Source organism: Rhipicephalus sanguineus, chromosome 6 (genome assembly GCF_013339695.2).
Source record: "Rhipicephalus sanguineus isolate Rsan-2018 chromosome 6, BIME_Rsan_1.4, whole genome shotgun sequence".
Lineage (NCBI taxonomy): Eukaryota > Metazoa > Arthropoda > Arachnida > Ixodida > Ixodidae > Rhipicephalus > Rhipicephalus sanguineus.
In genome coordinates, this window is record NC_051181.1 from 60,245,468 (window position 1) to 60,269,729 (window position 24,262).

At 47.1% G+C, this 24,262-nt stretch overlaps 1 protein-coding gene across 1 annotated transcript; it reads left to right on the forward strand.

The window, feature by feature from the left end:
• The first annotated feature begins 1,594 nt into the window (after positions 1–1,594).
• On the forward strand, positions 1,595–23,857 carry LOC119397296 (gastric triacylglycerol lipase). Its single transcript, XM_049416517.1, has 9 exons — positions 1,595–1,714; positions 3,279–3,507; positions 4,461–4,575; positions 10,583–10,733; positions 11,702–11,797; positions 18,067–18,219; positions 20,143–20,214; positions 21,791–21,859; positions 23,501–23,857. The coding sequence occupies exons 1-9, from the start codon at positions 1,595–1,597 to the stop codon at positions 23,828–23,830; spliced, it is 1,335 nt and encodes a 444-aa protein (XP_049272474.1). The 3' UTR covers positions 23,831–23,857.
• The last annotated feature ends 405 nt before the right edge of the window (positions 23,858–24,262 follow it).

A 24,262-nucleotide genomic window follows, 5' to 3' on the forward strand; every position in this document is an offset into this window, starting at 1 on the left:
TCACCGCCATGGGGGAGATGTGACCTTAGTAGCCAAGGTAAGTACATCCTCGTGAAAGGCTCCAGTGGCGGCTCGAGCGATATCAGTGCACGTTGTGCAAATCATATTTCCCAACGTCCAGCACAGCAGCCACTGCTTCGACGGAGAAACGTTTCACTTTCGTGTGATGAACTATTGATAGGAAGGAGCGATCAACTATATTTCCTTTACGCTGATGTAATGCGCGATACTTGTGTGTGCGGTATATGATGATGTAATGAGGCGTAATACATCAACGAAAGATGATTTAGAGCAAACATTTCATACACTCATGCCACAGATGTAGTAGTAGTAGCAGCAGCAGCAGCAGTAGTAGTAGTAGTAGTAGTAGTAGTAGTAGTAGTAGTAGTAGTAGTAGTAGTAGTAGTAGTAGTAGTAGTAGTAGTAGTAGTAGTAGTAGCAGCAGCAGCAGCAGCAGCAGCAGCAGCAGCAGCAGCAGCAGGTTGTTTGTTTACGTTCTACCCAGCAATGTCACGCTCAAGACCGTGCGAATAATAAAACTACGCTTCCTAAACGAGAAACGTCAATACGCATGATGCAGATAAATCTGAGTCAATGCGTTACCTTGAGAGCATAAAACCCAATCATCTGTAGTCCATAAGCTATTACGGCGGCTAGCATAACCAGGCACCTAACGTGTTGCCGTAACTAGTCAGCTTTTGCGTTGAACGCAGCCACACGAGCGACACAATGTGTCCAAGGGCTGTAGCACTAGTAGTCGCGATATTATCTGCTTTCAGTTGGATCCGGCAGCCGTGCATACGCTTAGATAAGGCAAAGGGGGCATATTTCTCGTCTATGTCACATCACGAAATAAAATATTAGTGTCCCTAAACGGGGCTGTTTGTGCAGTGGAAAGCTATCTGGGCCAAATGCGCCACCGACTCAGACAACACAAACCACGGCCCTGACCACAGAAAAGTACATACATGCGCCCTCGACCCTATGCGCGCACTCGGATGTGTTTTCCTCCGGAAGGCGCCGCCGATCCGCTGCGAAGCACGTGAGCAACCTTTTGGCGGATGAGCTCGTCGCTAATAAAAACCCTCACGAATTAAACACGGCTTGCCGTAAGCGTCTGCGCTGTGGCGCACCAAACGGCGGCAACTGGTTGGGCGCATTAAGAAGGTGCCCAGCACGGGCATTGCTACGTCTTTTGAGTAGCACTACGTCTTTGCTACGTCTTTTGAGTGGCGTACGCTTTTTTAAGAGCGTAAAAAAAAGAATCAGCATCCCGCTTATAACTCGCTGACTTCGAGAAAACCGTCATGCGGCCATGTGCCTTGAAGACACCGCTTTGTTTGGTTAAACGGAAGTAACGAATGCTTGACCGCCGACGAATATTGGCCAAGTATATTAGCATCTCCTCATCTTCGTCAGCAGAGAGCGAGCTTGGTTGCAAAATTATAAGCATACTATCAGTAAACTACCGTTATTGGAAGGGCAGGTGCGAGTACATCACTGCTGACTGTCGGACCTTCTGTTTTACACCTAAAAAAAACTCACAAGTTACGATAATAGACCGAAGCACCGTTGATTGTCTTTCCGAGTTGCCATGGTGTCCATCACCAAGCTTCTGCCGCGATTCGTGGTGAGCAGTTTTGGTCTCGCCCTCAACCTCACTTCAAGACTCGTTCAGGACACTGGCAAAGCTGGCGGAGTTTGCACCGGAATCGTGAGTTCACCTTTTTTTGGAGTCTTGCTCTACGATTGTGGGGTGATACCCTTCTCATACGAAACGTGTCTGCCTACTTCGAATAGAGCGAACGTTTAGTCTCGGTGGCATGCAAGTTTTTTTTTGCGAATTAGCATCAGGGAATCTTGCCGATGAAGCAGAAGATAACGAATATGGCCAGTCAGTAAGGAACACTTCTTATGTAACGAAAGCTTTGTAAATGCACACGCAATGTTACAGCTGGGTTATTCAAAAGGGCAGGCTCTTTAAGTGGTTTAACGTAATGTCGCATGGACAGAACTGAAGGGCGCAGTTCTTGGGAGTGCTTTCTCGTTTCAAGAACTAGCAAGCGAGATATAATTTTGCTGCTGCTGCCCTGAACAATTGTGCGATGATTCCGAAATAAGCCCGTAGGCTAACGATCAAAATATTCAGCATGAAAGTGTTAGAAAGTCTACAATAACAGCTGTAGAGTGATAACCCATCGATATTTTCTTACAGCTGTCGAACGGTCTATACTCTGTTTGTTACGTAGAGTAATTAAAGTTTCCAACACGATAACTAGTTTTACTTCTTTGCTTTCAACATCAGAACCAGTGGCGTAGGCAGCAATTTTTTTTCGGGGGGGGGGGGAGGGGGGGCACCTCCTTGATCCGACATTGGGTCTGCGCAGATAAGTGGGGTCGAGTGTCGTTTTGTGCTCTGTATGCCATGGGAAAATTTTTTTCCGGGGGGCACTGGCTCGGTGTGCCCCCCCCCCCCCCCCTGGCTACGTCACTGATCAGAACGAGATCGTATTAGTAACATATATAGGTATCGAGTGGCTCTGGTGCAAAGGTAAGAAGACAACAAACGTCTTTACTAAAGGGAAAATCGCCGTCGACCTGTTCGTAGCGCCAATCTATAAGGAAATCCGTACGGATTTTAAGCAAGAAAAGCATCCTAGGGCTCTCTTTGGCAAACACTGACCCTTGCGTCATAACGCACCGTACACCCTCAAAAGCTTCCTAATGGCCGAAAATTTTGTCCTGCCCCGAGGTTCGAACCTGCAACCAATGGCATTTCCGGGGCGGTCACTCTACCAAATGGCTTAGCCAAGAGCCGAGTAGCTCGATGAGGGCAGATTATTAGGCAACTCGAGGGACATGCTCAAAGAGTATGGCAAATCACTTGTGCTGAAACATATTCGCAATCTGTGAGAGACAACGAGGGGACGAGCCGTCTCTCACAGATCGCAGCTGCGCCAAATAATTAGCCCGTAAATAGGATGCTCTTCATCTGGTAAACTACTTGCTGCCTTGCATCTTGTGTTAATGTACGCAGTGGTGCTCTTTTTATGTTACTTTTTTTCTCATTTTTATACAGATAGCGCAGTAGACATATATGGAGAATGTGATTCAAGCATTTCAATTCAACCAACCCTATGCTCTCCTTCAAGATTGTCTTCCATGGAAAGGATTGATATCCAGTTTTCTTTTGATTATAAAAGTTGCCTCTTACATAGCGAAAACTACAGGAAGAAACTGATGTATGTACGTATGTCTTCGCATACTTCCGTTGCTAGGAATCCCTCATCGGCGATAAGGGTTACCCCCTCGAGACCCACGAGCTAGCCACAGAAGATGGCTACCTTCTGCAGATGCACCGAATACCCCACGGAAGGATGGGCTCCTGCGCTCACGTGAGCGCCTCCAAGGACCGCTGGTGCGGAGGACGCGGTCCCGTGTTCGTCATGACGGGTCTTCTCGCTGATTCGGCGTCCCTGGTGCTTGATTTCCCTGACCAATCGCTCGGCAAGTTCGTCTTAACTTACCGTACGCTTTAACTATTTGTTTGCAGAAATTGCTAGCTAAATTGACATCATATCGCGCTGTGTCTCTTGGCAACCAGCTCGTAAGCATCAAGTAACATGTAGTAAGTTTATTAAGTGTGCTTCTTGTGCACTATGAATATCAGCCAAGGGCCCATGAACGCCACCAATTAATCTCTTCCGGAACCATGCAGCAAGTAAATCTTGCTGCTTCAGTCGAGACCATAGACACGCTAATTTTCTTTTGTATTAAAATAGTTCTTGTGCAGATAAGAACGTTATACTAGGGTAATGGAACCTGTTTTTCTTATATCAACGTGAATTCTTGCGCTAGATGGTAAAAACCATTAGTGAGCCTTTAAGAATGCGGCATATCAACGTGATTAAAGATACTGATACATTCCGTGTGCTTCATGTGGAAAATACTGTTAAACTAGCACAACAACAAAATAAGTCGAGCCATAGAACGTCATTTGGCTACACAGTGCAAGTGGTACGGTTGGTGCTCAATTTTGAAGGGTACGCAGTCGCAGGCAGAAGCGGCTAACGCAACTGAAAGAAATAGCTGAGGCCGCTGATGTGTCAAAATATAGAAACATGTATATAGGCGTGCTGTCAGTCACCATAACTGATAGAGTTAGACAGCCATATCGTAACCTACGTCCTTGATACCGAACAGAGCTAACGTACGTGTGATCAGGTGACAGCGCTTCGTCTGTGTTTGCAATTTCACTGTAAAAATCGTACATGCGTGTTTTTAAATGTTCTGCTAGACGTCAGTGCTGTCTGGCAGTTTGTGTCTTCTTTCGTCTACGTGTAGCTTTGCTCTGTAATAGTAAAGGTTGAATCACCATTTAGGAAACGAATGATAGCTGACGGTGACTCAATAAATAGGGAAACATTTACATCGTTAAGGTAAATCTGCCTTGACCGCAGGATTCGTTCTCGCCGACAATGGCTACGACGTCTGGCTCGGCAACACACGGGGAAACACGTTCGGCAGAAGGCATCAGACATTGGACGTAGGATCGAGACGGTTCTGGAACTTCACGTAAGATATCTCCTTAAATCTCATTTCTTCGGCAGTTCGACTGCTGTTCCGAAGGTCGCGGGATTGAATCCCGGCGGTGGTGGCCGAATTTTCGATGCAGGCGAAAATGCTTGAAGCCCGTGTATTTAGATTTTGGTGCACATTAGGAACCCCAGCTCGCCGAAATTCCGGAGCCCTCCACTACGGCGTCCCTCATAAACATATCGTGGCTTTGGGACGTTGAACCCCAACAATTATTATTATATTACCACTGAGGTACTCGCTTCGGGGTTGAGCGTCAACCCGGCATGAGCCCTGAGGCATGAAGGATTGGCACCGAAGCGCGCCGTATGTAAAGGCGGTTGAGAACGACGATGGTGGCCGCTAGATTGTTTTTAGTTTTCATGCGTGAGCTTCGGTGTCAGCCTCGGTGTAACCGACAGAACAAACTACGAAAAAATTCGGCAGATCCCACGCGCTGTGGGAATCGATGTAATGCGAAGCAGCCAGCAAAGAGCTGCATACATCGCCTTGTTTGTCTTTGAGCCAAATGAAATCATTCATGCCATGGCATCTAGTCCACCATATATCGCATGTTTGCCATGCACGCATGCATGCACATCTAGTATACACCATGCCAATGAAACGCATATACTGGTATATACAATGCATGACCTGTCGCTTATGTTCATCACGCACTCGTGTCGTGCCATACCAATTTTGGTATATATCCAGTTAACAAAACGGCCGGAAGCACACCATGACAGTGGCATGTAAATCATACCGTACATGACATGCATAACATGATTCGCATGTTAAGACCTCTCTTTTATGTCCGTCATACAGTCACATCGCGCAATATCAATTTTGGTGTATATCAAACGAGCGAAATGGCCGCGAGTGCACCACGAGTATAGCATGTAAAGCGCGCCATAGATGACATGCATGTCATGATTTTCATGTTAACACCTTTCATTTACGTTCGTCATACAGTCGCTTCGCGCAATACTGATTTTGGTGTATATCAAGCTAGCGAAACGGCCGCGAATGCATTATGAGCGCGGCATGTAAATCATGACATACATGACAGCACGTCACGGTTTTCATGTTACCACCTGTTATTCATGTTCGTCATACAATCGCGTCGCGCAATACCAATTTTGGTGTATATCAAGCTAGGAAAACGGCCGCGAATGTATCATGAGTGTGGCTTGCAAATCATGTCGTACATGGCCTGCATGTCATGTTTCCATGTTACCACCTCTCATTTACGTTCGTCATGCAGCCGCGTCGCGCAATACCAATTTTGCTGTATATCATGCAAGCGAAAAGGCCACGAATGCGCCGTGACCATGACATAAATCATGTCGTACATGTCATGCATGTCATGATTTTCATGTTACCATGTCTCATTTACGTTCGTCATACAGTCGCTGCGCGCAATACCAATTTTGGTGTACATCAAGCTAGCGAAGCGGCCGCGAATGCATCATGAGCGTGGCATGTAAATCATGACATACATGACATGTATGTCATGGTTTTCATCTTACCAACTGTTATTCATGTTCTTCATACAGTCACTTCGCGCAATACCAATTTTGGTGTATACCAAAACGGCCGCTAGCGCACCACGAGCGTGGCATGTAAATAAGGTTGTAGATGACTTGCACGTCATGATTTTCATGTTACCACCTCTCACTTACGTTCGTCATACGGTCGTGTCGCGCAATACCAATTTTGGTGTATATCATGCAAGCGAAACGGCCGCAAATGCACCATGAGCGTGGCATGTAAATCAAGACACACATGTCATGGATGTCATGGTTTTCATGCTACGACCTGTTATTTATGTTCTTCATACAGTCACATAGCACAATACCAATTTTGGTGTATATCAATCTAGTGAAATGAACGCGAGTGCGCCATGAGCGTGGCATGTAAATCATGTCATATATGACATGCATGTCATGATTTTCATGTTACCACATGCCAGTTATAGTTATGTTCGTCATACAGAAATGTCTCGGCATACCAGTTTCCGTATATATCCCTTCATTTAAACGGCCGCGAGCACCCAGAGACCATGTCATGTAAATCATGCTGCACATGACATGCGCGTCACGATTTGCATGTTAGGACCAGTGACTATCTTCGTCATGAATTCTTGTCAGGCCGTACCAATTTTGGTGTATATGAAATTAACGCAACGGCCGCAAGAGCCTAAGGTCGTGGTATGTAAATCATGCAGTTCATGACATGCGTGTCATGATTTTCATGATATGACCTGTCGTTTATGTTCGTAATAAGGCCATGTTATGACACACCAATTTTGGTATACATCCGATTAACGAAACGGCCAGGAGAGCACAAAGTCGTAGGGCGGCTAGATAGATAGATAGATAGATAGATAGATAGATAGATAGATAGATAGATAGATAGATAGATAGATAGATAGATAGATAGATAGATAGATAGATAGATAGATAGATAGATAGATAGATAGATAGGTACGCTCAAAGTCGCAGAAGTTCGCTAAGAAATGCTTCGCATTTAAAAGTGCACGAGCCCGGACCGCAGCGGCGAATGAAAAAAAAACAAAAAACAAAATCGCCAGTCTTGCGCCGAACACGCTGCACATGTAGTTACAGCGACAGCTGGAAGAGCGGCTTTCTAGAGCTTGTTGTAAGCTCTCTTGGGTCAACTAATACCAGCACAGTTGGAAGGTACTCACTACGCCACAAATAATAATTTTTGTGAAGTAAGGAAGCACCCACTTTACCATTATTCGTCATTCTTCAGAGATGCGTGGTACCTGCTGCACATCTGTAAGGCATTACGTGCGTTTGTGCAGTGGATGATGATGATGAAGAATTATGGCTGAGCCCTGTGTAACGGGTTGGCCGCATTCAGCGACGCACTCGTTGCCCAATTCGCACTGTGTGGCGCCTGGTAGAGATTTTACTGTTCTACCACGCTATACTACATATGTTGACGCCATTCCTTGCCCGACGTCATGCCTCTATAGGGTCTTTTTGCGAAGGGGTTCCAAACACTGGCGTGGCTCTGTGGTAGAATACTCGGCTGAAGCGCAGAGGGCCCGGCTTCAAATCCCATCCGACTTGGGATATTTTTTCTTATTTCATTTTTTCTTAATTCGCGCGATAGCGGTTACGGACGCCGGCGGCGGCGGACAGCTACGGCACTGTTGTTGTGATCTCATAACAGCTTTCGCTGTAAAACAGCGATAGGGAACATAGTGCAATGAGGAGAGCGGAGGAAGAGACCTCCTCCACGCCGGCGACCCACCGCGATATGCCGTCCCAGTATCCTGCGCCTTCACCCGGTCGTTCACAACGTCCTTACAAGGTGTTCCGGAAGCACTTTCACCGTTACCGTATGTCGAAGACGGAAACTATGGTGAGGGAGCCTCAACTTTAGCATAACCACCAACATTACGGCCACGGTAGTGCATCGCTTGTGCTGTAGCCTCCACACGGTTGCCGATACAGAGTCCGCGGTGGCAACACATCATTTTTTAGGCGAGAGTGGTCTGCCAGAGACACTTGACCGCACGTAACATTCGGTTCAGCCGCCTACATGTATAAAAATCAAAGCCCCTTTCTTAAAGAAAGGTCGTCGAACGCCAAGCCTTCTCCCATGCAAACCGAGTCAAAGTCAATGTGCATGGACAAAGACAAGGACCACGCAGAGAACCCCAAAAATGCTGAGCTACCCGATGCAGTGCACGTGCGACTTGATTGTTTGTTTAGGATGGTATTTTAAATGCGAAGCATTTCTTAGCGAACCTCTGGCACTTTGAGCGTTTCTATCTATCTATCTATCTATCTATCTATCTATCTATCTATCTATCTATCTATCTATCTATCTATCTATCTATCTATCTATCTAGCCGCCTACGTCTGGGTGCTCTCGTGATCGCCTCTTTGACTTTGTGTAGACCAAAATTAGCATGGGAGGGAAAGAGGACTTGACGAATATGACTGTGTGGTCATGACATGGATAACGGGAAAATCCTGTCGCGTGCGTCGTCAAACCCTTTCCTCCAGACACGTTTGCCACCGGCCGTGGTGTACGGGTATGAGCCACAGGTGATTGACAGTTTATATCTACCCAGGAACGGCGAGAACAGACATAAGTAATTAAAATGCGAGAGCGTTAAGAAAAACCGACATCGGCAGCGTTGACCCGACGAATAGAAAGAAGAAAAATCAGGATCCAAGCAGGAATCGAACCCAAGCATTCTGCGTGGCAATCAGGTATTCTACCACAAAGCCACGCCAGGTATTCCTATGATTCAGCAAGCTATATTGAAGCATTGCTTGACCCCGGAGGAATACATTAACGAAAGTTACGTATGATATTCACATCATCGCAGCTTAAAGTGCACTTAGTCCGCCAGAACGACGCCAGAACGACGCATTTCTTACGAGGCTGGGCGATGGCCTCATGCTGACCGAGGATGATGACAGATTGATTGACAGCCGCTTTGTAGACTAGGCTACGTTGGTCACATACGCCCAGGCAGCCTACGAATATGACAAGCGCCATCCAGTGATGTTGGTCTGCGTAGCCCTATCCAGGCCTACCAGCCTCAACGGCCTAAACATCACCAATGCGATGGGTGACTTCAGATTCCGACATGTCGCCGGCTCTATATACAGACAATTTGTCGACGAAATGACCGAGGCATCCACGATTTCTAACAGCTGTACTATAACTCCTACTTCACTACACATGGACCCCTCGCCACCGCGATCGCGACCGGATCCGATAACAAGTCATGACCAGCGTCTAGTGCTCACTGATCACGGTGATGATGACTTTGTTTAAGAACTGTTAGGAACCCCTTCTACACATGCACACCGGTTGGTGAAACGTGCGTGCTTTCTCCACGATAACGCACAAGTATAAGCACTACATATCGGCTTACCGCTTCTAGTGTTGGTAATACCCACGTTTCCGTTGGCAGCGTTACCTAACTTTAAACAACTGGTTTATAACATATATGCGGCTCTTCAGCATATGTGTGTGCGTATAAAATTTATACAAATCTTTAGCATAATTTCGTAACGTTTCGCTCAGTAAAAAAAATTACGCCACAGTCACCTTCCCGCCACATGCTTCGCATATTATCGACTTCCACGGTACGTGGGATCTGCCGAATTTTTTTTCATGTTAGGAGTATATTTTTTAACTTGACGGCCGTACGGACCATCGTTGGTACTGACCGAGACTATGAGTCAGTCTCATTATGTGATGCCGCCATGACGTCACATAACGGGACGTCATGTGGTGACTTCATCACATGACATCGTCACTTTTTCAAAGGTGCGCCGATCCCGTAGGCTCTGAAAAAACACACGAGGTGCATAAAGCTTCCAACGCCTCCGATCCCGGAGGCACTGCAAAACCGCGTTGGGTACGGATAGCTTTTGGGGGGGAGGGGGGAATCAATGCAATAGATTGAGAAGAAAAAGAAAAAGAAGATGGCTTTCGCTTTTGAGTCGTCTCAGGCAACTGCATAAAAGACATATAACTATTTTATGGTCTTTTATTTTTTTATTTCTGGTGTCTCCTTTCCGTTATCTCGTCGTCTGAGAACGGGCTAAGTTCCATGTCCTTCCGTCTATTCTTTCCTCCCTTGCGCAAATTCCATATTTTGAACACAGCAACGAGAGTTTTTCTTTCGTGCTTCGCTCGATGCACACCCAGTTCAGCTGTGACCACGCCCATCCTCTCGCCGGGCATGGACCACCTACGCTTCTCCCTACACGGATAACACAGTGACTTATCCAAGCATCATTCGTAACCACTTTACTACAACGCGCTCGCTGTGTGCAGACCTCGCACTGCGTCACCGAGTAAGTCGCTATTTCCTGGGCGTCTGCGGAGCTCTCCACAGAAGCCTGAAAACGCATCTGTTCTCGTCGTATAGATGGAGCGATCAGATAAATTGCACCGCGCTTGAAAGGCAGACTAGCTGAATGTTTTGGTTTCTACGTTGCAGGTTCCACGAGCACGCGCTCTACGATATTCCCGCTCAGATCGACTACGTGCTCAGAAACACGGGACAAAGGCGGCTCCTGTACATCGGTCTCTCCCAAGGCACACTCAGCTTTTTCACCATGATGTCCGAGAGGCCCGAGTACAACGACAAGGTAAGTGACGCACATGCGACAACGGGTTAGCTTACGCTACGTTTGGTGGCACTGGTCTACGCGAGGTTGAACATGAACGCTGATTTGACCTTGGAGATCCCAGCTGAAATTTTGGTCCATTGCCTCACCATACATCCACCGCCATACATTGCTCCGGATGGCATTGGCTAAAGTTAATAGTTTCACTTACATGTATACGCCACACGTAAATATCTGTCGCAGCCGGTTAGTTGGCACAGCGCCGCACAAGCTGTGCGGAGTTTCTGGTTTGAACATTGTAGTTTTAACGCGGTCGTTTAACATTTATATCCTTAAAAATATATCGCTTAGTGCAACTTAAGCAAGTGTGCCTAACTGCCGGCTAAGGTATTTTTTGGCGTTAGTGACGCTGTTTACAATATTCCAACATTCTTACAGTTCATAATTCGCCCTTTTGTAGGAGTAGTGAGCACTTAAAGGAAGCTTTAGGGACAACAGTCCCTAAAGCTTCCTTTCACCCCAAACGAATCTAACTGTGGCGTAAGAAACAGTGATCATAGGCGTGCGCTAGGGGGGGGGGGGGGAGGGGGGGAGGGCGCCCCGTTCCTCTCCCCCCCCCCATCAAATCATCATACCTTTACTCAGTCGCACCTTTCACGTCATTTTTTAATGCGCACGTTATGGCTAGCATGTTTTTCCTCAATAATGGCGGTCAGATACCCCTGATGTTACATGGAAATACCTGTTTTCTTCTCACCTTCACCCCGGCAAGCCGGGGACCACTGGCCGGCCTTCGTGAGGAGCTCGAGATAGCTTCATTTTAATATTTGCATCCACTGCGGAGCTCATGTTCCTTCGCGGACTCGACCAATGAGTGGGGGGGGGGGGGGAGCGCTGCGGTGAAACATGCCCCCCTCCCACTTCTAATAGAGAACCCTCCGCACGCCTATGCTCCTTGGTAAATCGCGGGTGCAATGTGACACGCGCAGGTGAAGGCGTTCGCCGGACTCGCACCCTTCAACAAGCTGGCTCACATCGAGGTGCCACCGCTCGCAGTATTTGGTCCGTACGCGGAATCGCCGCTGGTAAGCATAAATATCGAAGATGATGATTTCCGTGGCGTAGTCTTTCAGCATTCTGTGTCGGGGAAAGGCGGTGGTGCTGATGCCCGATTTCACGCTCAAAATACGGATTAATTCCGAGGGCAGGACTGTCGGACCGCGCGTCTCGCCATGTCACTAGATTTGCGTACTATATATAATAGCCCACGTCAGCACGGAATTATGTCGGCTAAGGCTGGCTAAACGTTAGCTGTTATGGCTAACGATGGATAGTTTTTTGCGAAAGACGGCTATATGATTGATGATGTCGGCTAATATCTCTTTTTCTTTTGGCTCTGTTTCTTTTGCAGCAAATCGATCGACCTTGGTAATGGGTCGTGCTCTCGAACACCTTCTAGTGGGTCGCTCTCTTCGGCTCTTTTCGAAGAGAGCGACCCACTAGAAAGTGTTCGAGAGCACGACCCATTACCAAGGTCGATCCCTTCGCTACACTTTCTATTTCTTTCTTTATATCTCTCTGCATTTCTCACTTCCTCTTTTTTCTACCTCTTTCTCACTCTCTGTTTCTTTCGACGCCTATCCTTGTTTCTCTCTATTTATCTATTTATTTCTCTTTTTGTCTTACTTTCTCTTTGTTGCTGTCACTTTTTTTCTGTGCCTGTTTCTATCTCTCTCTCTCTCTGTCTATGTCTTTCTACCTATTACGTCTTTGTTCCCTTTATTTCCCTCTCTCTCTCTTTCACTCTCTGTACACTCGTTCTCTCGGCCATCGGAGTAATTGCATCCAACGCCGGAAAAATCGTCGCACGTGTTCTGGGAGTGAAGTAGAAGATGAAGAAGAGGGCGCAAAGAGTGCGTGCCGGTCGAGTTATTGAACTCACGATGATGATAGTTTTTGTGCACTACCGACGGAGTTTCTCCTCGCGAAGAAATTACTCGGTAGAGGGGCTGCGCAGATAAATATTTGTGTCTACCGTCGGTTCTACCACTGTGTGATTTTTCAGTTGTTAGCGGCGTTTCTGGTGTATTGACCAGGCCCGTAGCCAGGAATTTTTTTCGAAGGGGGGGGCGGGGCACTTGCTGAAAGCCTTGACTATTTGAGAGAAACGCCTATTTTTTATTATTTATTTTCGGTAAACCGCCATCTATCATAAAAATTTCGGGGGAGGGGGGGGGGCGCCCTCCCTGGCTACGGGCCTGCTCTTGACTACTCTCCTGTGTCCGTGTGTGCACACACTGTTTTTATAAAGGGCCCCTAACAGCCTTTGAAAATACAACAACAAATAAACAAAAACAACGAGCGCGTTATTCTCTCTTGGCGTTTCTTATCTTTTGGTGCACTTCGTGATGCCAGAACAGTGATTCACGTGACATCATCAGGGTACAAACTCTCGACTGGTCCATATACGAGAAATAACAGCTGTGAATTGTCTCCCTTACTGCATTGCTACGCAGCCGCCCACCCGCTCTTGCTTCTCTCGCAAGACTATCGTGCGCGACTAAATTATTTCGCTCCATTTTGTGCGTTTGCGACCGCGCATGCAGAGATAACAGACTATAGCTGACAAGCGCGAAATCATGATAGGTTCAACGCTTAGTGCTGACATTGTACGCGTGCTTTATGGAGAAATAAGTGGCGAGGAGATGTCCCCTGTGAGAAGGGTGTTGAAGGCGAGAACGAAACCAATGGAAAAGGCGCCGGATTATATGATTCTTCCCACGGACGCACTCTTTACTGCGGAGACGATGCAGCTTTCCAGGAAAAAGGCGAGCCCGCTTCGACGGTTTTTTTTTGTACATTTTGTTGTGTTAGCAATTGTATGGACACTCAGGACAGGTTTTCACCGTCGCCGTCATGTTCCGTATAAACTCAAAATCGATAACATCGCTCCGCGCATTGTATGTTCTACCCGCGAGTAAAAGCTCGCGAGCGTTGGCAAGGAACATGGTTACAGCAGAGATGAAACAAACTGGCCATCTCCGTCACACGGAATAACATCAACCCACGTGCGAGGTATGCCGTCCATTGCTCCTCAAGCAGAAGCAAACGCCCCGCCCGTCAATTGCTAGGCGAAGGAGCAAGAACTGGGGAGAGGGACTGCGTAACTCGAGCAGCAACTGTGAACTTTGACTATAAGGGCGCGGTCGAGAGCGCTGGCACGCGCGCCATTTCGGCAGACATCCCCCAGCGAACGGCTCGTACACCTTCTACGTGCTGTGAGCGTTGTGAGCGCTGCTTCGCGCTCGGCAGGGGCGTAGCCAAGGGGGGGTTGGGGGGGTTCAACCCTCCCCCCCCGAAATTTTTCAGTTTTGCTTGCGTATATAGGCACGCACACATACAAACGCACGCACGAACATACATAAAGTATGGTTGAACCCCCCCCCCCCAAAAAAAAAAATTTCTGGCTACGCCCCTGGCGCTCGGAACACTGATACGACAAACTGACCGAAAACCGCTTCTCTCCCGGGAGCGGCCGTATTGCCATACACCAGCGTTTTGTAAAAATAAGTGAGATCGGAGCAAAAAGAGCTGCTAGTCCTAGTTCATGTATCATTACGGCGTGTACTTATCGCATTCACTGCTTCGCCTCCCCCCCCCCCCCCGCCGGTCCGATGAACCCCGCGCCGTTCATGCACCGCCGCCGGAGGTATATATATATATATATCTATATATATTACTTATCTATTTTGTTTATTTATGCACACTGTACTAGGTCCAAGACTTCAAGAATATGCTAACCAGCGAGTTGGGTCGTCGCCCTTTAAGGCCGGAGGACGCGGCAGCGTTAAGGGCAGGCAATAATCGTGATATTTCTGGAAAAGAAAAAGATACTACAACTTCTGGGGAGCTATTCTCGATGCTTTCATCCAAACGAGATGTCGCCAGTCCACTTCGGCAGAGCGCATTCAGTGATTCGAAAAAGCGGTGAGTCGTGATGTCACCTCGCGCTTGACCAGGTCGCCGCACCGAACCTGCCAGCACATTCCTAGCGTAAAAAGAGAGTGGACGAAATGCACAGAAACAGGAACTTTTCAAGTCTGAGTTTGCATATGAATGTGTCGCAGATGTTTGAGAACGATGCAGGGAATGCATACCGACCTTACCGCTGCGTTAGACGAGCGGCCGCATTAAACCTAAACCGATGGCTAACACGATCAAAAGATATGCGCACCGAGAATCGGATTTCTGAGGGCTGCGTTCGTTGCGTTGAAGCGCATTCCGTTCCTATCATTTGTGTCGAGAATGTTTGAAAGCTTCGTGATGTCATGATGGCGCTGCACAAGAAGAACCGGAAGCAGGGGCCGCGCTTCTCGCCGAGCTCCCGCTATTCAGCGGCCGTTGTAATGGACAGTTCACTACACGGACACATCCAGAAGAGCTCCTGCGGCGAAGTGCTGTATTTTGTTTCGAGATTTCCCATTCGAATTAAAACAGTAACGGCGGCGCGCCGCAATTATTGCGCGGCGGCGGCGGCGGCGGCGGCGTGGTCTCTCTTGGAACTTCGGCGGCGGCGCGAGCGGCGTGACCAAAAACAGGCGGCGGCGGCGGTGCGGCGCGGCGGCGCACGCCTCTAGTTGCAACCCAGCCGACGTGTCTGTCGACGAGGGAAGATGGGTGGGAGGGAAGCAGAAGTCAAACCGGAATGAATGCATTGAGGTGCACCAATGCCGTCCCGTTGCTGACGCCTCTGCCATTGCAAGGAACGCAACTTATATGAAAGATAATGAATAGCGCAAGAGCGTAAGAAGCAACCAAGACAGAAAGATCGCCAAATGATTATTGTTACTCTCTTGCACTATTCATCATCGTTCGACATGATGTACAAACCAACGTTACTAGAACAAACTCAGTTTAAAAGCTCCGCGGGAGAGGGGGTCCGCGTGGCGGTCGTGAGAACTAGTGGCGCTGCAGTCACGTCTAGCTCCCGCGGCTGGCGCTTGTTGTGATCGGCGCCGCCGATGTACGAGCGCACGTGGGTTACATCGTCGTCTGCGCTTTCTTAGCTCGTCATTTTTGCGACTGTTCTTGACCAGGCTTAGCGTCTTGTACGAAGACACGTGCATGATGTACGAAGCGTAATGAGGGCGAACAGATTCACGGTGCTGTATGCCGACTTGCTTTGCGCCGGGCTGCAAGAGCGGCTACCGCAACGACGACTCCGCTTCACGACACTTCTTCGGACCTGCAAAAGACCCTACGCCATTCAAGCTTTGCATCGCAAAGATAGGAAGGTTACTGCGAAATGCAAGGTCTGTGTCGTTCATTTTGAGAGTGACGACATTGTAAAGCACTATCGTCGTGTCGTTGCGGGACAAGAAGTTTTGATCCCACGTGGAAAGTGGGAACTCGCGCCAGGTGCCGTGCCGCGCTTGTTCCTAGCACTTCCACCCCACATTTCAAAGCCAAATGTTTGGGGTTAGGCGCAAATCCCCCCCAAAACGCACGGCGTCCCGCGAAAGCCCGGTGCCCAATTTGGAGGAGCTGCCAGAAATAGAACAGCAAAACGAAAGGCAGGCGATTACCTATATACACTATACCGAGACTGAGAGTTGCATCACGCTGACATTCGATCAGTTGTCAGCTGTCGCTATGCCTTCAAAGTAGTAGATTTTCGAAAGATTTTACGACGAGGTATTGAACAAGATGTGCGGAATATTTTACACTCGCCGGCTCGGGAACGGGCTGCTCAGCGCAAATAGTTGACACGGTACACATAGAAAAGACGATGACCAGCGCTGGTCCTCGTCTTTTCTATGTGTACCGTGTCAAATTTTTTGCGCTGAGCAGTTTATTAATGGCATACCAACTAGCCCAATCCCACACTTTGCTTCGGGAACGGAGACTTACTTGTGAAAAAGATAATTGTAGTTGACGAGCAGTTTAACTGCGTAGTGAACGGCTACAGCACGAAACGCAAACGGCTGTCGTACAGTGTTCGGTGAAGTTGAAAAACTGAAGTTGAATACTGACGACTCTTCTAGCGACAGAGTACGCGCGAATAACTGCTCGGTGCTCACATCACGGCCGCTCTGTTGGAATTGTTTAAGGCACCGTAGAAGGATGCGACGTAGAAAGATGAGACACCGAAAATACAACTATCCGCTGAAAAAATTGCTCAGAGACGACATCGATTCGATGTAATCGCACACTGAGATTTCATTTACCGAGTTCTCGTAAAAGTTTCCGATTTTGGGTCAGTATCCCTTTAACCGTCGCGAAAACGTGTCTTGTGAACATTGCAAAGCATTGGTGATGTTTTTCGAGAAAGTTTTTTTCAATAAATTGTAGAAACATGATTACTGTTTTTATAGAACGTCTTTGTATCTAGAGTAAGTACGCTTCTTTGTACACTATAAAGGTTTTTACAAACGTGTTCGGTTGTTCTTGGCCTAGATAAGACGGTAGCGGCTAAAATTGTGGTGGTGGTTATAAAAATTACGCTGAAAACCCTCATTCGCTTAGAAACTTCTATGCTTGGAAGTTAAGCGCAATGTAGACAGCTCAAATATTGTCACAGGGTCGTGACGTGGACGAAGGCAGAAGTCAGCAGGTCCGAGATGAAACTCTTTATTTGGCCGAACTTGTGGCCGGGAAACTGAAAGTCAAACTACAGCAATACACTGATAGCGGCGAACAGAGCGTCGACCAACTGACAAGCGGTCAAGCACAGCTTTGTGCGTCGGCTTTTTTACAGGGGCTATCGAACTTTCCAGCGATATCGCTGGTGGCGGCGTTATCTCTCGACAAAGCTGGAACATTCGCGTGCAGCGCGCGATCTTACCAAAACGATCTACTACAATCGCGAAGCTTGTCGAACACTGCTTCGCGGACAGCGTCGAGCGTTGATAACCGTGCTTGCTGATCAAACCCGAATACATCAAAATAAAACAAGAAGTGGGCGTGGCAATATAGACCCAACATCGATTCTTAGCCAATCAATGAACAACGCCCTCGGGCCAATGCATACAGACGACCTTATGCATATCCACCTAAGTATCCACCTAACTAGTACAATAAGAAAGTTGCCGCGCTGTTGCCGCGAGCAACTGCGCGGCGGATTGCAGCGTTATGCCGTGGCAGCAGACGACGCGCCGATAGTGGCGCAAGACGGAACTGCAGCGCCGCTAGTTCTCGCGACCGCCATTCGGACCACCCTCCTCTGCTGGCGGAGATACGGAGCTTTGAAATTGAGTTTCTTCTAGTAACGTTGGTACAAACAGGCCTAATGCGCTGCTCTGGGCAACTTATATGGCCTACTGTCCTGGTCACACTTAATTTCCCCTTCTCGCAGCGCCTCGCTCAGGCGATGGGTGGCTACGAGATGCTCCCGAAGGACTTCCAGCTCATGGGCCTCGTGAGACTTCTGTGTGGCGGGGTGGCGAAGCGTGTCTGCACTTTTCTCGGCGACAGACTCAACAACGTCGGAAGCAGATACATCAACCTGGTAAGCCGTGCGCTTAAAATATCGCGAAGTGTGTGCCATATTACGCGTGGTGTTGACGACACGAAGCCCCGAGGCCCGCTGTGGTTGCTTAACTAAGATTAAGGTGTTGCGCTGTTAAGCTAGAGGACGAAGCTTTAGTTCCCTGCCACGGCAGAGGCATTTTGATGAAAATTTAGGCGCATGTAAACGAAACCGAAAGGTAAAAATTAATGTGGATTCCCCGTATCAGCGGGCATTTTAATCACATCATGGTTTCGGCACTCAAAACAGCAAAACTGAATTGCCATGAAGCTGTTGAAGCTCTTAAGAACATCAGTGAAAGTGAGATTTTCCGGTTGGTAAATGGAGCAGCAGGGAGGAGAAAATAAAATAGCAAGGACATTTTTTTCGGTAAGGGTTTGGCTTCCCCCAGTATGTATATGCGTCTCTTCTCTCGTATGTGAACGTGCGTATATATGCAAAGAATAGCAAAAGTTACGGGTCGGAGGAGGAGAGTTGGACTCCCAGCCGCACCCCCTTCCTCTCTGGCTACGCTTATGGAGCGGTAGAACCATGTCAAAAAACCTTGGATTCTGAAAATCTTCTAAAGTCAAAACGGTTGAATGCTGTTTGGAGAAGGTGGCACATGACTTCATAACGATAACAAATGCATTAGACCTGTTGAGTAATGTCCTCAATCTTACAAGATTCGCGCTTATATGTGCCAGCCATTGCGATGCGGAACTAGTGCGCGTTCGTGGATGCAAACAAGGACCCACAGTTGGCATCACGACGCTGCGTTGGAGTCGCTGATCTACGATGGGTATTGTAATCATTGAGGAGGGGTGGTGCGCTTACATTCCAAAATCACGATATGACTATAAGAGACGCCCTAGTTGAGGGCTGCGGAAAGTTCGATTACCTAGACTTGTTTAACGTGCACCTAAATCTAAGCACACGGGCCTCTACTATTTTGCCTCCGTCGAAATGGGGCAATCGCGGCCAGGATTGACCTTCGGGTCAGCACTCGACCATATCCACCAGACCACCGCGGAAGACAAAAAAAATTTTGATGGTAGCTGGTACCTTAAATACGGATTAACTTTATGTCGGACGACAATCTGGAGAAGTGGCAGACGAGAGCGAAAAAATAACGGTTTCTTCCAGTGTCGGTTTCTGTCAGAGGGATCGGAACAACTCTGCTTCCTCTGTGGCCGGACTGCACCGACTCCTCAACGAAGTGATGGTCTGGATGCCACTGAATTACACCGCCGTGACATTTCTCAACTAACTTGATGACGATCGCCCTTCAGATGCAGTAACAATTTCTCATAAGCCCTCTGACGTCGGGCAAAGCACACCATATGAAGTGCTACTCCTTTAAGCCGAATGATTGATTCAGGAGCTGTAGCTTGTGCCAGTGTTTGTAACTACACGACTGCCACGTAGCTGGGCAGAACTAAAGTGGCACTGCTGGTCATCGCTTAACGCAACAGAGACCATTCTGTGATTATCCTAATTACGTAATAAGGTAACATTTATTACTTACCAATTCAAGTACGATTCAAACAAAGGCGTCAATGAGGAAATTGTAGCCCATCGTGAAAAAACCCATCATACAACTTACTGTTGGTACGTTCGTGACACACGAAAGCTTTTACCTAGCCTGAAAGAACGCCGCAAAAGTACTAAAAGTGCCGCGAAGACTAGCTAGCCAAACGTTGTTGTGTTTCGCTGGTTATTTTCATCTTTTTTTTAGCGAGAGATTTCAGAGAATAATGTGCCGTATACGAAAATGCCAGGCTGTGTGTAAGATAGCAGAACAACCTTATTTTAACATTTTCAACGGGTACTTTCTTGAGAATATTCTCATTGATAATTTTCCTACAGATTTCGCTTGCGCTTCTCCACGTTTGTTTGTGTTCCTTTTACCCATTGTTCCAGACGCGGACGACAACCTACCTATGTCACATTCCGGCAGGGACGTCAACGAAAAACATCATACACTTTGGGCAAGTGAGTGACACATGAAAAAAAATGTTTTCGACCATAATTATGCAGCGGAGTTATTCTTCCCGTGAAGTAGCATGCTTGATACGTAGAAAATTTAAGCGAGACGGGACGTGCTCCCAGAAGGGCACACTTTTAAAATTATATATATATATGCCGTTAAGTCGCGAGAGATAGCCAAAAATTTAGAGAACATCGGGAGAAAATCAAGTGGAAATGTCAGGTAGGCTAACTCTCGCTGGGCAAGAAACTTAAAAAATGTATAGAAGCGAAATGAGTAACACGCGTTTATTAGCACTGAATTCACTCGTCCTCCAAACTGTGGAACGAGCAGTCGCTCTCACTGACGAACAAAAGGTCGAAAACCTCCTCACGCACGGTGTTCGACGTGATTGGCTGGGCAGCAGGAGGGGGACCACAGGGAAAGGCGCTCGGAAGCTCTCCGTGTTCTGGTCCGTCGAGGTTGGTTGATATACAGGGCCGCTTGAAGGAGGTTATCGCCGAAAGGGACAGGGGTTGGTTATCTTTCGCTGTTGAAGAGCTAGAAAATCGTGCCAAAAATAGGGGTGTGGCGCGTCTCTCGGAATTTTACGGTAGTTTTTAGAGTCAGACATACAACGTACAGTCTGTTTGCGTGAAGACATTGCGTGCATGGATATCGTTGATTTTTATACAGATGTTTGGGACTTGATTCCAATTGTTCAATTGGAATTTTTCATTCCCGATGCATTAGCTTCAATTCTAATGCATTAGGTATGAAAAAAAAGTTCAGTAAGATGTATGATAATGTATGTTAATCCGTATATAATGAAGACTCTGTTATTATCAAAGCGAGAGCGTTATACGACTCATGCGAACATTACCTTGAGCGAAAAGCTGGCGTCGACTCGAAATCTTACAAAAAAGTCACATGACCACTCGCTCGCATCGAGGCTGGTGAGCTTCCGGTTCACTTCGTCTATACAGCGTTTACGGGACTAAAAGGAAATAAAGCGACCATAATGGAATATTTAGGAGTCTGAGAGTGGCACTCGCACTGAGTGTGTTGGTAAAACTTGTCATTACCTGTGAGCCATCTTACTGTTTTGCTTCTAAGTCAATGTATTGAACCTTGCTCCCACAAACTCGCAAAAAGAGTCAAAGCACGCTTTTTTTTTCTCTTCTTAGACCAAGTTGGTGCATAGGCGCCACTCCTCCGTGCAAAGAAAAGCTAGTCCGGTCGGTGTCGCCGCCCTCGTCTCCTGTGCGACTTGAGAATCGACCGACGCCTGCCCGACAGCACGACAAGCTGCCGACGGCGAATCAGACATGCAGTCGGCAGACTGTCGGCGTCGGCGGAGTATAAATGCCGACCATGGTGCCGACAGTACAACACACGCTGCCGCCGACAGTAGGCAGACAGAAATCGGCCGATTGTCGTCGTAGCGTAAACGCGCTTTTATTAGGCTACTCCGATTAAACCCGCATTGCGCTGGTCTAAATTACGCATATTTGCGAGCTATGAGTGCATCGATGCATATCAATGAGTGCTTTCTTCTATTTCACAGGTGCCTTTTTATTCATTTTTGTCTATTTGTTACAGCTTGTCGGATCTAAACGGCCTCAGAAGTTTGACTATGGGGCATCGAAGAACCAGCAACTGTATGGACAGGTGAGCAAAGATAGCTGTTTAAATGATTAGCTATTCAACGTAATTAAGACGTAAGTAACAAGAGAACGACATTTTTAATCTATTCAAAACACAAGCATGATGCAAACACTGTTCAATAATTATTGAAAATCTCACCGGGATCGCACCACGCGCGAACTTGCTTAGGCTTTCCATACCTGTATCAGTCACGATCATTAACTATTTCCAGCAAAGAAGTGCCACTGCTTAAGGTAAAGGGGTTTCTGGAAAGATACGGTGTGGTGTTGGCCTGTGTTTTCACTAGGAACAGTGTGCATGTTCGGTGGGTCAGGTGCCCTGGTAGGCTATATATGCTCGTTTTCGCTCAATGAAGCTTTCAGTTGATAGAGCGCAGGTGTCGTCCCTTAGCCCCTGCTTGTCCCAGTTCGCGCTTGAAACTTCAGTTATGTATTGAAAATCGCTAGACCTTCGGCAGCACAGATAAAAGCACGACGAAATTGCACCTACGACTTGAACCGAAAGGCGAATATCTCTGAGCGAGTGTTCTTGAAAGGAAGAAAAAAAGCGGTAGCCTACTGCGTGACCATCGATCACTCGCTATGGTCTTGGAATTCACCTGCACGTCAACTAGAGTGGTCTAATGTGCCTTTTAGCGGCAACCAACAGAGTCTAAGCCGTTACTCGGGTACTATTAAAGTTGTCCTGCTAGGCACATCCCAGTAAACAAATACGAATTATCCGATACATACCGTGTAAAACACCTAACGCGCTTTTACTTCCTTTGTTCAATTTGCCTCAATACAGCATATGCCAGCGTTTGTTGCACTGTCGCTTATGTTTTCATTCTCGTGTCATCGTTGTAAAACTATGGCAGTGAAAATATGAAAAGTGTTACACTGGCTGCCGCATTGTTGGCACCCTATGAAAAACTGTCAGTGTGATGAAATGATGGCTTTCGTGTTACGTTCAGCCCTCTTGCGTTACTATACATGGCAATGGCTCCCGGTGAAATACAGTAGTTTACAAGCGCGTGTGCAGCTGCAGTGTTACATTTCAGCGCTATGATCTCAGCAGGCAATTACGGCCTTTCTCATTACGGTGTTTCAGTCACGTCGCAAGATGTGCAGGCGTACGCATTCACCTATCCTTTCCGCAACCCTTGGTGCCTTCACAGTTGATCGCGTAAATTCGTGCTTATACTGTTACCCGCCTCGCCTCTGGTGTAGAAACGGAGCAGTCCTTATTGTGAGTGCATGAGTACTACTTGTTACGACTCTCTAAATGTTGTTCTTATGCCAAAACTTATTTTCATATTTAGCATACTTTGCCTTTACTCTCCGTTTCTTTATTCCTGTATTATACATGTTTGCCCTCCCTGCAACAATCGCTTCTTGGGATAGGCAGTGTTCAAATATATAAAATAAATAAATAAATAAATAAATAAATAAATAAATAAATAAATAAATAAATAAATAAATAAATAAATGATCTTATTACTATGTTATAGGAGATCTAGAACATGCGAAACATTTGTTGCCCTTGGTTTCTTCCATACTGAAACGAAAAGTACATTGAAACAAAACTAAATAAACTTGAATTCCCCTAAAAAAAAAGAAATGCACTTTACTGCACATACCTCATTCGAACCATCTTGGCCACTAGCGGAAGCCGCCCTTGTACAACTTGTCGCGCGTGACGACGGACGTGGGAATCTTCTGGAGCAAGGGCGACCAGTTCGTGACACCGCGAGAAGTAGACGAGCTGCGAGCCGATCTCGGCGCTAGGGTCAAGAGGGAGGAGTACATCGACGACCCTTTCTACACTCACCTGCACTTCTTCATCGGCCTGGCGAGCAGGAAGTCCCTCTTCAGGAACTTGCTGGGCTTCCTGGGCGGATATCCGGCCGAAAAAGACGAGCCGCTGGATGAAGACGTGGCAGCCACAACGAACGCTGTCGACACGACCCTGGCTTCTAAAATTTGGACGAGATAATAAATGAAACAGTTCTTTTCTTTCTTTTATTTTCATTGTCAGGAGCAATGTGTTTATTCTTGTCTTATTAATGGGTTCAATTTTCTTGAGAAGCAACTGAGAGTAGTTTATGCTAGAAAAAGCAATCGTGACTTATGTAAGCATGTTAACCTAGTACTTGAGCATTCTTGACTTCTCTCTGTGCTTCCCATGCATTCTCAACAAATCACACTGCACTAAAAAAAAAGTTTGTGTAGGGGTTAGACGATTTGGTCGCCCTTTTAAAGGAGTACTGATGCAAACACTGTTTTTCCTATCGTAATAAGTATCAGTAACTTACCACTGCCGGTAACTTCGTTTCTTCGAACGCGCGACGGTTAATTATTTGGAGACGGTTTTTTATAGCGCCCAGCCAAAGTTTCGGTTTCAAGGAGCAACCAGAGAGGCGTGACC